The sequence below is a fragment of the Ochlerotatus camptorhynchus genome, unplaced genomic scaffold, assembly GCF_037179485.1.
Source record: "Ochlerotatus camptorhynchus isolate MF236.1 unplaced genomic scaffold, CSIRO-AGI_Acam_v1.1 ptg000276l, whole genome shotgun sequence".
Lineage (NCBI taxonomy): Eukaryota > Metazoa > Arthropoda > Insecta > Diptera > Culicidae > Ochlerotatus > Ochlerotatus camptorhynchus.
In genome coordinates this window covers 123,978-136,854 of record NW_027040765.1, presented here as the reverse complement: position 1 = coordinate 136,854, position 12,877 = coordinate 123,978, and the positions used below count along the sequence as shown (strand labels likewise).

At 45.5% G+C, this 12,877-nt stretch overlaps 2 protein-coding genes across 2 annotated transcripts in view; one reads left to right on the top strand and one right to left on the bottom strand.

The window, feature by feature from the left end:
- Window positions 1-232: 232 nt before the first annotated feature.
- Window positions 233-5,547, bottom strand: LOC135706215 (transcription initiation factor TFIID subunit 3-like). Its single transcript, XM_065227780.1, has 3 exons — window positions 5,167-5,547; window positions 1,833-5,104; window positions 233-1,607 (listed from the first exon to the last, which is right to left on the bottom strand). The coding sequence occupies exons 2-3, from the start codon at window positions 5,102-5,104 to the stop codon at window positions 458-460; spliced, it is 4,422 nt and encodes a 1,473-aa protein (XP_065083852.1). The 5' UTR covers window positions 5,167-5,547; the 3' UTR covers window positions 233-457.
- Window positions 5,548-12,218: 6,671 nt separating this feature from the next.
- Window positions 12,219-12,877, top strand: part of LOC135706246 (3-hydroxyacyl-CoA dehydrogenase type-2-like) — a 28,481-nt gene continuing 27,822 nt past the window's right edge. The window contains exon 1 of the mRNA XM_065227815.1: window positions 12,219-12,676. Coding sequence (XP_065083887.1) covers window positions 12,668-12,676 — 9 coding nt within the window. The 5' untranslated portion in view covers window positions 12,219-12,667. The remainder of the gene's footprint in view (window positions 12,677-12,877) is intronic.

Sequence of the window (12,877 nt, the reverse complement as noted above, 5' to 3'; positions counted from 1 at the left end):
AAAGCATTTTTCGACTTTTTTTTTAATTCGATATTACTCGAATAATTTCAAACATGTTTTTCAAGCCTTGTCTAAAGTAATCCTCAATTTAAAGCAATAACACATAAAATAACTGCAGTTGAAAAGTCGCGACGAAGAACTTCATGGAATGGGTCAACTAATGGACAAGACACAACCATTCATAATTCATACATTTTCATTTATTTGAATGCTGGCGACCAGCTCTGCCACCATCGCCAAACATCTGTTAAGATACAATTTCAGCTACATTCTGAACCATTTCATTATACATCCATTTGATTAATGCTTCACAATTACAGCAATCAATTATATTAACATATTAGTATTTATATGAAATGAAAACACTACACAACCGGCACACGAGTCAAGCGTATGCTTCACAACAAACCTACGCAGCTACGTATAATAATAGAATCGAACACATAAACAATCATCCTTAGTCCTTAGGATTCTTCTTGTCCTTCTTCTTCCGCTTTTTCTGCTTCTCGTCGCCGTGCGATTCCTGCTTCCGGCCGATGCACACCCGGCAGTACCAGTCCTCGTTGGAATCCGGCGGCACCTGGATGCCCACGCACACCCAATGGTACCACGCGTCGCACCCATCGCAGCCGATCATGGGCGTTCCGTCGTCAACCCGGCCGCAGGCGGGACATATCCAAACCACATTGCCGTCTGCGTCCTCCACGTTGATTGGGGTGTTCAGCGGGGCCGGGATCGTCACGCCGAGACTGGCCGAAGCCGAACAGCTGCTGTGCGATTTGGACGACTTCGGTTCCTTCGGGGGTTTCTTGGAGGAATGTGGAGTCGAGTGTGGGTCCGTAGCGACAGCGGAAGATGTCGTGGGTGGAACCAGCGGGGATGGCTTCGGTTGTGCTGTGTGCGAAGGAGTAGGAGTAACTGAGAACAAGTCGATTGAATCCGGCAGTGCCTGTATGCCACGTGGTCTTGGCTTGGCTGGTTGATCCGAGGCGACAAAGTCAAGCTTCCCGGCAGCTTTGCTTGAATGGTCAGCGGAGAGCTTGGGTGGCTTACTGGAGTCGTCCTCTTTGCTTTTGCCTTTGCTGCCAGGGGTTTTCAGCTTCGGAGGTCTGGTAACTAGGGCTGATATTCGGGCCAGTTCGGGAGAGGCTTCCCGCTTGACTTCGGACGGTTTTCCACCAGAACCGGTTTCCGACGACGAAGGCGGATTATCCGGGGTCCCCGATCGGGGCGAAGGAGTATTGGTCGAACTGAGCTTGAGCATCAGCTTCGGTACGGACGTTGTTGTTCCATCGGGGCTATCGCGACGCTCCGAAAGGCCAAAGGACGATAAGGAAGCACCAGCCGTGGTCGTTGGATCCGCAATGCCGGATAGATTAAAAGCGCTCCGTTGGGTGTCCGGGAAAGATGAATCCAGGGCAGCAGCTGCGGCCCGTTCCTTCACTTTCCGTTTCTCCTTCTTGAGTTTCTCTTTCTTCTTTTCCTTCTTCTCTTTCCGGCGGACCTGGTCGAACAGCATGGGTTCTTCGACGGCGGGGGCGGTCACCGTCGTGCACAGTGGTTCCAAAGTGCCATCGGAGAGGTCCTGATTCATGGAGACGGACGATCTGTGGAAATAGACGGGAAGACAACGGATGAGTGTATGTAAACCAAGGACAACAATGAGTTCAAATTTCGGGAGGTTAGTTAGGAACAGATATGGCGCAGCAAATTAAGCAAAAAACGACACTAAAAGGTGTAAAATGATAAGTTTAAAAAGTCTGTATTTATCGCAGGATTTGAAAACATTTCTTTCTATACATTCGTTCTGAAAGTAAAAAAAAAGCACTCACTTTGGTCGTTCCCGGTCGCGGTCCTTGCTCTTGTTCTTATCCTTCTTGTCCTTCTTTTTCTTGATCTTGCCGCCCTCCTTCAGTTTCTTGTCTTTCTTGTGCTCCTTGCTTTTGCGTTTTTCGGATTTTTCCTTCTTGGAGGACGACCCACCGGATGACTGGGGCGGCGAAATGCCCATCGCTGCCATCGTCACCGTCGACTGGCTGTTGGTGTCCGAATCGGACCCAATGACGATGGTTTCCCCCGGGGTGATGGGCGGCACGGTTGGCGATGCGGCTGCCAGGGTCGGCAGATTTGAGGGCCCTGCGACGATTGTGGTAGCGGTGGTGACCATCGGCAGAGCCGGTTGTTGGAGCTCAAGGGTTTTGATCGGTTCCGGGGGCACTTTTATCGGTTGATGAACTACCGGAGGTTGCGGGACGATCGATGACGGGATGGTCGGGTTTGGGTGGATGACCGATTTGGTCGAGAGGTTTAGCGATTGTTCCTGCGGAGGGGGTGGTGCGTGAGCTTCCTTGACGGCTGGGGAAATTTGCTTCTTGCGATTTCCAGTGCCACCGGATGATACTGATGGCGAGGGAATGACGGGATCAATTTGCAGCGTTGGTGGTACTAAGGGAGCAACGTTGCAGGTACTCTTCTGAAGATCCAGTGGAGTGTGGGCCAGTTTCGTTTCCGGATCTAGGTTGTCAAAATTTTCAAGCGAGGGTGCTTTGGTGGGTGGCCGAGGGCCGCGTAGGAAATTACTGATGTCGAAGCGCGGTGGCATCGGGGGCATTCCGAACGGTCCGTGTGGCAAAAATGACTGAGCAGGATTGAACGGGTTGAATAGGGGATTATCCGGAATAAGACCCGGTCCGGATGGCAGTGGGAACATCCCAAACATGGGATTGCGAATTTGGGACGCGAGAAAGCCTGGAGGCATGCCAGGATTAAGCAGTTTGCTGTAGGTGGCCATAACATCCTGCATGGGTTTCTTGTCTATGGATGACCCGGGAGTGGTGGGAAATTGCTGCTGTTGCTGTTGTTGTTGTTGTTGCTGCTGCTGAAATTGCTGAAGAAGGTTGAGCTCTTCGATGAGTTGAGCGTTTTTCGCCTTCTTCGAAGCGGCCGTTTCCTTCGGTTGCTTTTGTCTTGGCTTCTTCTTCTTTTCTTCCTTGGCCGGGGGGAGGCCAAAGTTGGGGAAATCGCCAAACAGGGGACCCGGTCCAGCGGAGAGTTTTCCCGAATCGCTCATCCAGGACGCCGATGAACTGGAGCTGGATGGCATTTTGATATCGGGGGTTTTGGGTAGATTGGAGGGAGTTTTCGGAGGGGAGAACTCCCGGAACGATCCGGATGGGCCCATGCCGGAATGGTCACTCGGCGTCATGCCCATGTTGAAGCCCATATCAGGCGAGGACAGCGTGTCCTGAAAGGAGAAACCGCCCGAGTTTGACGGTTTGGGAGCCCGTTTCTTGGCCATCGGCGTTGTCGGGAACTGCGGTTGATGGGGAGGGCTTTTGTCGTCGTCGATAACGATAATCGGTCCTTGGGTGGTTGTCCCCGGGGGAGGTTCCTTCTTCGCTACCTTCTTGAAAATGTTCAGTTTATGCTTCTCCGGAGAGGATCCGTGAATTGAAGGCCCTCCAGTAGGACCAGGAGATGGTGTGATTTCCAAACTAGGGTGAAGCTTCTGTAAAATGTCCAACTGGGACTGACCGGCATTTTCCGGGAATTTCGGTTGCTGTCCAGGTAGCTGCTTCTGGGAAGGGAAAAGGGGCGATTGAAACAGTCCCGGGAGAGGCTTCTTGCCCGGGGGAGAAAACATGTCCAGGATGTTATGTGCATTGAGAGGACCTTGAAACTGTTGAAGCTGCTCCATGTACTGCCGCTGAATCTCCTTCTTGGTGAGCTTGGTACGTTTGGGCTTCGGAGGTTTCGGCGGAGTTATCCGGTTAACAAGCGGCGAGGAAAGAGGAACCTGTGGGATCGGTTGCTGCGGCGGAAATATCGAGTTCGCGTCCATTCCTGCATTGGGCAACATCCGCGGCTGTTGAGACTTTAGCTTCGGTTCCTGTTGCTTCTTCCTGCGGGGTTTCTCCTTTTTTGGTTTAGCGACTGGTGTTGTTACGGGAACAGGAACCGGAAGGGGTGGTTTCTCCGGTTCAATCGGAACTGGTAACGGTGGTTTGATATCCGGTCCCGGCGTCGGTGGCTTCGGAGGCAGTTCCAACATCGCAGGAAGCGGCTTGATGTCCTCAGCTATCGACGAAGCCGGTGCAGCAGAAGCGGCCTCCACCGGTGGCACAATCGTCGGAGTCGCTGGTCTACTTTTTGCCTCCTTTTCCTTTTCCGAACTGTCCTTCTTCTTGTCCACTTTCTTCTCTTTTTTATCCTTTTTCTCCTTCTCGACCGGTTTCTTCTTACCTTTCTTGCCAAATTTGTCATCTATTTTCGCCACCGGCAATACACTAGACACCGGCGCCGGTGGTGGCGGTGGCGGAGGCTTCGGCTTCTCTTCCGGAATAACTGGCGGTTTCGAATCCGGTAGCCTCCCCTCCCGGGCCGGTGATATAAAACCCGACGTGGTCATAATTACACTACTTATTTCCCTGGTCGGTCGTCTCTCGTCCGAAAGCGTCTTGGGCTTCTTCACGTCCACCATCCCGTCCCCCAATGGACCATCCGATGGTCGCTTGAACGTCACCACTTCTTCACTCTGACTAGCATCCATTACTGCAATCTCTTCCGCTCCCACTTCTTCCATCTTCTCGATCACTTCCCCAATGTCCGGCTTCACATCTTCCACCACATCGTCTTCCGCTTCCGCCATCATCTGCATCTGCATCTGTCGGCGCCGTTCTTCCTCTTCCTGCTCCTCCTCCGAATCCACCAACATCGGTGGCATATGCTCCGGAATGTGCACCGGTCTCGTCAGCACCTCCTTACTTCCCGGCTTCATAAAGTTCAAATGACTGTCCTTGGGAAGTGGATACTTCGGGACCTCGAACGGCCTCTCGATCGGATCCACATACTGCAGATACTCCTGCAGCTCGGTCAGATTCATCCCTATTTCCCGGTAAGCCAGCGCCACATCGTCCAAGTTCGGATCGGTCCGGTTGTACAACTCAGAATAGCGATGCGTCACCCGGGTAATGTCCCGCAAATACTGATCTAAAATATCGATCATCAACTCCATTGGAGTCGACTGGATCGAGTGCCATCCGATTGTCTGACATATCTGGGCCACAACCACCTTCAACAGCTGATGTGTGTAACGCTCCGACATCTGAAAGCACGAAATTAAATTATAACTATTTGCAACAAATATTTCCCCCAAAAACATCATACCTTTCAAAATTGTACTCTTTTTGTTTTTGTTTACCGCCTGAAATAATAATATTGTCACTGATGAAAAACTAGCGGTACTCGCGCGGGAGTCCGCGCCTCTCACCACCTACACGCACGCGAGCTTTTCTTCCCCGCTTCTCTTATCGACTTGATGGGAGCGGGATTGGATTGGAACGGAAACAAGCCAGATTGGCAAGATTTTCAATTCAATTTTTCACCGCCATTCCGCGCCGTTCCGCATTGGATTCCATTCGATTCCGGTCCGGTGAACGCACCACTACACGACGGAACCGTTTTCCGGTGGTTTCAATCGAAAACTCGAGATGATATTCGCGAAAAACTTTTATCACTGGACGTAATCCGCTCACTTGTACTCGTTGGGTCGCCGAGATACGCTCGCTGATGATTCGCCGTTTTCCCTTTTTTGTTGCCCTTTTCTTTCGATGGTTTTCTTTTGTGTTGTTTTTTTTTTCGCAAAGTGAGGTTTGACGTTTTCTTGTCGCGTCCCACGAGTGAGCGGGGGATAGGAATAAGGCGATCTAGTACTGCTTTATCGTATTTCTACACTGAGATAAATGTTTCGGAATCTATACACGGATAGAAATCTCCTTATACTTTTTGGCAAATTTCCATTGCTGATTATTCATAAAATGTATAAGTCAACTAATAAGCAGACGCCTTGCAAAAAGTTAATAAAGATCATGTGTCAAATGAAATGTATAAGCGGTCACACATACCTTTTATGCATTCTAATAGGACCTATGTGGTTTGTCTTATGGAATGTATAAGCATAAAGATAACTCTAAGACCACTGGGTCCCGAAGAAAATCATTATTATTTTTGGCTCACTCAGTACCAAAACAACGGTCCCAAGCAGTCCCAAGCTATTTCACTCACCCCTGCATGTTCTGCATGAATCCACACACCCCTGATGTTATCTGTCAAACTTTCATAGCGAATCAAAACAAACATAGTGTAGTAATAGAATTTCAACTAGAATAGGGTACGTTAATCGTTTGCTTGGGACCAATAGGCTACTAAAGTGGTGAGCCAATTTAAAATCGTTAGTTTCGTATTGATTGTTGGTAGTTCCATAGAGGTAACTCTAAGACCACTGGGTCCCGAAGAAAATCATTATTATTTTTGGCTCACTCAGTACCAGAACAACGGTCCCAAGCAGTCCCAAGCTATTTCACTCACCCCTGCATGTTCTGCATGAATCCATACACCCCTGATGTTATCTGTCAAACTTTCATAGCGAATCAAAACAAACATAGTGTAGTAATAGAATTTCAACTATAGAATAGGGTACGTTAATCGTTTGCTTGGGACCAATAGGCTACTAAAGTGGTGAGCCAATTTAAAATCGTTAGTTTCGTATTGATTGTTGGTAGTTCCATAGAGGTAACTCTAAGACCACTGGGTCCCGAAGAAAATCATTATTATTTTTGGCTCACTCAGTACCAGAACAACGGTCCCAAGCAGTCCCAAGCTATTTCACTCACCCCTGCATGTTCTGCATGAATCCACACACCCCTGATGTTATCTGTCAAACTTTCATAGCGAATCAAAACAAACATAGTGTAGTAATAGAATTTCAACTAGAATAGGGTACGTTAATCGTTTGCTTGGGACCAATAGACTACTAAAGTGGTGAGCCAATTTAAAATCGTTAGTTTCGTATTGATTGTTGGTATAAGCATAGAGGTAACTCTAAGACCACTGGGTCCCGAAGAAAATCATTATTATTTTTGGCTCACTCAGTACCAGAACAACGGTCCCAAGCAGTCCCAAGCTATTTCACTCACCCCTGCATGTTCTGCATGAATCCACACACCCCTGATGTTATCTGTCAAACTTTCATAGCGAATCAAAACAAACATAGTGTAGTAATAGAATTTCAACTAGAATAGGGCACGTTAATCGTTTGCTTAGGACCAATAGGCTACTAAAGTGGTGAGCCAATTTAAAATCGTTAGTTTCGTATTGATTGTTGGTATAAGGCTGATGCTTTGGCAAAAATGTATAAGTGAAACACATGAATTAAAAAATTGATTTTCGTTTCGTGTAGATTATATAGATATAGATAACCGAAGTCGATTTGCTTCTACCTAGTGTTCAATCCAATAAAGACACACAAAGAAAAATCGTTCATAAAATTAAAAAAAAGCATCGTGGAATTAAAAGTTTGCGTTGGTTCTTTTTGGTAGAAAGCGGTTAACTTTTAAATTGAAAGTTAACCAACTGTGAGTTCAAAAGTTGCCTGCTCACGGCTTTTAAAAGTAGAAACTTTCGAAACAAATTGTTCTACCACAGACAAACAGACGTAACTCTTCATTGTGTATCTTCGTTCATGCATTTAACGGTTGATTTGAATATAATCAGTTCCGCGAACTACTCGCCGCAGCGCTGGCATCGGATCACTTTGACGTTTCTATATATTCTATAGAACTTTTATGCAATATTGTTTACGAGTTAGCGAGCAAGCTTGTTTTCCGCGAGAAGCCAGAGAGATGTCGTTACTGAGGTTATATGTTTTGAGATACCATGTTTTCAAGAACAAGTTTTTCAAAGAGTTACGTCTGTTTGTCTTTGGTTCTACCATAGAGGTAACTCTAAGACCAGAAGGTCCCGAAGAAACGAGCTCAACTTTTTGCTTCAGTTCTGGTACTCTCTAAAAATATAAAATTCATTTATTTCTCTTTTTTTTTGTTATCTGGTTACGGACTGCATATTCGTCAGATTGGATTGGCAGTTTTTTAGAAATTTTCCACTTCAAGAACAACATGTGAAAAGGGCATACAAACTTTTTGTAAACAAACAAAGGTTTACTTGCTTATTTATTTATTTAAAAATTCAACTGACAATTATTGTCTAAATGAATAAAACTTAAACTAAATAGTTACGGTCAACGGTACGGAAAATTCCAAGTAGCCGATGACGAAACACGTCAGCTGATACATTGAAGTCGAACATATAAAAAAAGTTGTTGCTGATTGCTCGAATTGGCTCCGTGGTTCCAAAAACAGAAAGTCGCGTTGACGAAGAGACCTCTCAGTCTATAAGCTCATGTTCCCTCTCAGTTATTAACCCCTTCCTCTTAGTTCTTCTAAAAACGTTCATAGTATATAAAACTTCGGGTCTTTTTACTATATGGATTTCTTCTCAGATCATATGCAATATAAGAATCAACGATACAGTGGTTCTTTTTTCTCACATGTATTTAACCATTTATTACTTATACTCTCTTTATTTCTCCTACTTTTTAGAACCCTCCTCTCAATCATACCTGTATCTAGCAAGCCACAATTCTTGCCATAACTTGTATGCAACTCCTCTCTCTCTCTATGAGTACTCTCATGCTCTCAGCGAACCAAACCGCCTCTCTTAGGTTACCTGAACCCGCCTGCTAATAGAACTTTCCATGTGGCTGATATTTTCTCCCTCTTAATTCTTAGTACATAGTGTTCATTCATTAATTCATTAGCATATATTCTTGTCTCTCTCATGAGTCATATCCCTTGTTCGAACGTAGCGATATACTCTGGCGTCTTCATTTGTTTATTTTGGTTTTTAATTTTGCTACTCTGCATGGCTCTGTGCTTTGTTGCCGTTTAACTTCCTTGTTTAGAAGGTCACTATGAACGCTACACTGCCCTTCAATGTTTATTCGTTTACATAACCGAATGAAAACATTCTCATCTGTTTGGCGTGTGGTGGTTATTCATTTGCTAATCTTTTCTATATTCACAAGACGCGACGCGAGACAAGACATTCACAAGACGCGACGCGAGACAAGACACAACACTTATCGTTCTTACAACTTTAAAATAAATTAAAATTTACCTTACTGTCGACCGGTTTCGGGCGTGATGCTGCCCATCTACGGGACAATGTCCGACTGATTACTTGGATTTTCATACGTTGTTCCGTACACGTCCAAAAAGAAGAGAAGAGAAGCTACTGGATTCTCAGATTTGTCAGGTTGAAAAGGCAGGATGTAATGGGGGGGTTCATCTTCATTCATTAATGGTTCAGCAGCATTGGTGATAAATGATGATTCCCAGGCGAGTTCCCAGGCGTTTAGATGTGTAGTTTTTCTGACGGATTTAATGAGTTTTGCACCTTTCCAGTCAATGTTATGGTTTAAGCTAATTGTGTGTACTGCCACAGCTGATTCATTTGATTTTCTGTTGTCTACAGCATGTTTATGTTCCTTTAGGCGGACCTTTACTTTGCGGCGCGTTTGTACAATATAGACTGAAGGACAATCCTTGCATGGAATTTGATAAATTCCAGACTGTTCATCCGGCGGAACTTTATCTTTCAAATTACACAACAGGTCACGCAAAGTGTTGTCGCTCTTGTGTACTACCTGTAGTTCTTGTCGCTTGAGTGTGGATTTGATTGGATTCGTAATTTTGGGATAGAACGGCAGACTGATTCTTCTTGTCGGTGCTTCTTTCGTTTTTGTTTTCGGAGAATTTTGTCCACGAACTCCTTTTCGTACCCATTCACTTCAGCCGCTTTGTAGATTTGAATTCTTTCCTCTGCAAACTCGTCATCCTCCATGGGTACATTGTAAACATGGTGTGTCATGGAGTGAAAAGCGGCTTGCTTTTGAGCTCCAAAGTGGTTGGAATCGGAAGTAATGTAGCGATCGGTGGACGTCGGTTTGCGATAAATACCAAATTTCAGGGTGTCGTCCTCCTTTCTGGTTATCATTAGATCCAGAAAGGGCAATTTCTCATCCACCTCTTTTTCTACCGTGAATTTTATTGAACTGTGCTGGGAGTTAAGTAGACTTACAGTTTGTTCTAAGTAGCCGTTCTTTCACTGGTGCAAAAACATCATCTACATAGCGCCTCCAAACACGTGGGAAAAACTTGTGTTTTTCAGCATCGGCTTCAAAGTCACTCATGAAGATGTTCGCCAGGAGAGGCGAAAGTTTGCTGCCCATGCTTAGACCAAACGTTTGGTTGTAAAATTTCCCTCTGAAAGTGAAAAAAATCTGGTTCATGCATACCTTAGCCACAAGCAGATAAGCCTGGATGTGATTGTGTGGCGCTCGACTGCGTTCTAGATGTTGACGCAGGCTTCTTAAAGCGTCGGCGATTGGTACGCTAGGGAATAGTGCTGCAACATCAAACAATACCAAAATCTCACCTTGAACCCTTCTAGCTGCTCAACCAAATCTACCGAATTTTTAACACTTTTTCCATGCGTTACGGGGTAGTTCCATAGAGGTAACTCTAAGAGCACTGGGTCCCGAAGAAAATCATTATTATTTTTGGCTCACTCAGTACCAGAACAACGGTCCCAAGCAGTCCCAAGCTATTTCACTCACCCCTGCATGTTCTGCATGAATCCACACACCCCTGATGTTATCTGTCAAACTTTCATAGCGAATCAAAACAAACATAGTGTAGTAATAGAATTTCAACTAGAATAGGGTACGTTAATCGTTTGCTTGGGACCAATAGGCTACTAAAGTGGTGAGCCAATTTAAAATCGTTAGTTTCGTATTGATTGTTGATAGAATGTCAAGTGGCCCCTGGCTTCCTCGTACGTCTCTTCGATCGGCACCTCCATAGTCGGCCACTGGTCTTCGGGCTGGTGTAGGAACGGTGCACCAGTGAAACATACTCCATCGCTTTCCAGATCGTTACCTCGATGCCATTTCGTCAAGACGTCCGCCATATTCTGCTTCGTTGAAACCCATCGCCAATCCGTCGTTCGTGTCAACTCCAGTATTTCTCCCATCCTGAACGCAACAAACTGTTTGTATTTATGTTGGTCAGACCGGATCCAACTCCAAACCGTTCGTGAATCTGTCCACAGTACGCATTGATCGATTTTCAGTGAATGCGTGGCGATCATCGTTTGACTCATCCGCGCTCCAAGTACAGCCAATTTCAACTCCAGTCGCGGGATTGACTGGCGCTTCAACGGTGCCCCTTTCGATCAAGACATAGCGTATCTGCGAGTAGTCATCGACGGAGCATGTTCGCTGGCATCCGTGAAGATGTGAACTTCGATTGACTCAACCTCAGACGACAAGAAATCTGCAAGAAAGCAGAAAGCACCCCTCGAAACATAAGAAAATCCAAAAACCTCTCATTTTATCTGTCAAACTTTCATGGCGAATCAAAACAAACATTGTGTAGTAGTAGAATTTAGACTAGAATAGGGTACGTTAATCGTTTGCTTGGGACCAATAGGCTAGTCAATGCCTCCCTAATAAAGATAAATAATAATAATAATAGGCTAGTCAAGTAGAATAGGGTACGTTAAGCGTTTGCTTGGGACCAATAGGCTACTAAAGTGGTGAGCCAATTTAAAATCGTTAGTTTCGAATTGATTGTTGGTTGTACCATAGAGGTAACTCTAAGACCACTGGGTCCCGAAGAAAATCATTATTATTTTTGGCTCACTCAGTACCAGAACAACGGTCCCAAGCAGTCCCAAGCTATTTCACTCACCCCTGCATGTTCTGCATGAATCCACACACCCCTGATGTTATCTGTCAAACTTTCATAGTGAATCAAAACAAACATAGTGTAGTAATAGAATTTCAACTAGAATAGGGTACGTTAATCGTTTGCTTGGGACCAATAGGCTACTAAAGTGGTGAGCCAATTTAAAATCGTTAGTTTCGTATTGATTGTTGGTTGTACTGTTGTTTGTACGATGTACATCGATTTTGCGAGTAAAATTACATCCATTGACGTTATATTGTATCTGCTTTTTGCTATGACATCATTATTTCATACATCAGCTTGAATTACATTGATCGATATTAAATTTTTTTGCTGTGCAATATTGAATCCCGAGCAAGGCCAGGCACACTCAGCTAGTAATAAAAGAAAACCATAGCTCTACTACTTCACTGCCATACGATCCTACCCCTCAGCATTCCCTGGAGTACGTACCTGCATTATCCATTCTGCTCAACTGTCATTGCCATTTCTCTTTCGACTTTGAGTTTCTTCCACCGTTCGGCGGCCATCTTCCTGGCACCCGGAGAGGAGAGCCGACGAGCCGAGTGCGAGAGCTTTTTCATTCATCTTGCAGCATTCGTTCGAGTGAGTCGAGTTCGCGGTGGTTTGTGCTTTTGGTGCGTGCGGTGTGCGATTTTTTGCGATTACGGGGCGTTTGAGCGAGTCGACGAGAGTATTGAGTCCGAGAGGTTCCCGTTTTCTTTTCCCTGGCCAGCATCATCGGATTATGTGCGTCCGCGTTTTGTGGTTCGTTACGTAAGAAGTACTGCTGAGAATTTGTTCGGAAATCCGAGGAATCGGGGACGGTTTGAGTGCGCGGCGCGAGCGAGAGAGTGTCCTGTTGAAGCAACCTATATAATTATATTTACCTGAAAGGGAATTTTCGGTCCGCGAAATTTTTGACTGTGAAAAAAGAAGGCGAACTTGCAGCAGAGTGGAATCCGCAGTGTACAAAACAGGAAGAAGAAGAAAATTTTCTCGAGTGATTTTCTACGGCCAATATGCTAAAGGTATAAAAAAGGAAACGTCCGAAAGTGGTTTCCGGTGTTTGAGGTGTAAAGTGCGTGCCTGAGTGCGAGATTGTGGCTTGGTCGGATTTCAATTTTCTGACGACGACGACGACTGTGGCTACAGCGACGAACGAGAGTGTGGTTCCTCCATCTTGATTTTCACTCCGTGTGCGCGATTGGGAGCAGTTTTTTTTCCGTTCC

Excerpts from the sequence above, each read along its gene's own strand:
- LOC135706215 (XM_065227780.1), bottom strand. The coding sequence starts at position 5,104 with ATGTCGGAGCGTTACACACATCAGCTGTTGAAGGTGGTTGTGGCCCAG. Across the intron at positions 1,608-1,832 it reads CGCGACCGGGAACGACCAAA|ATCGTCCGTCTCCATGAATC; the intron begins GTGAGTGCTTTT and ends CTATTTCCACAG.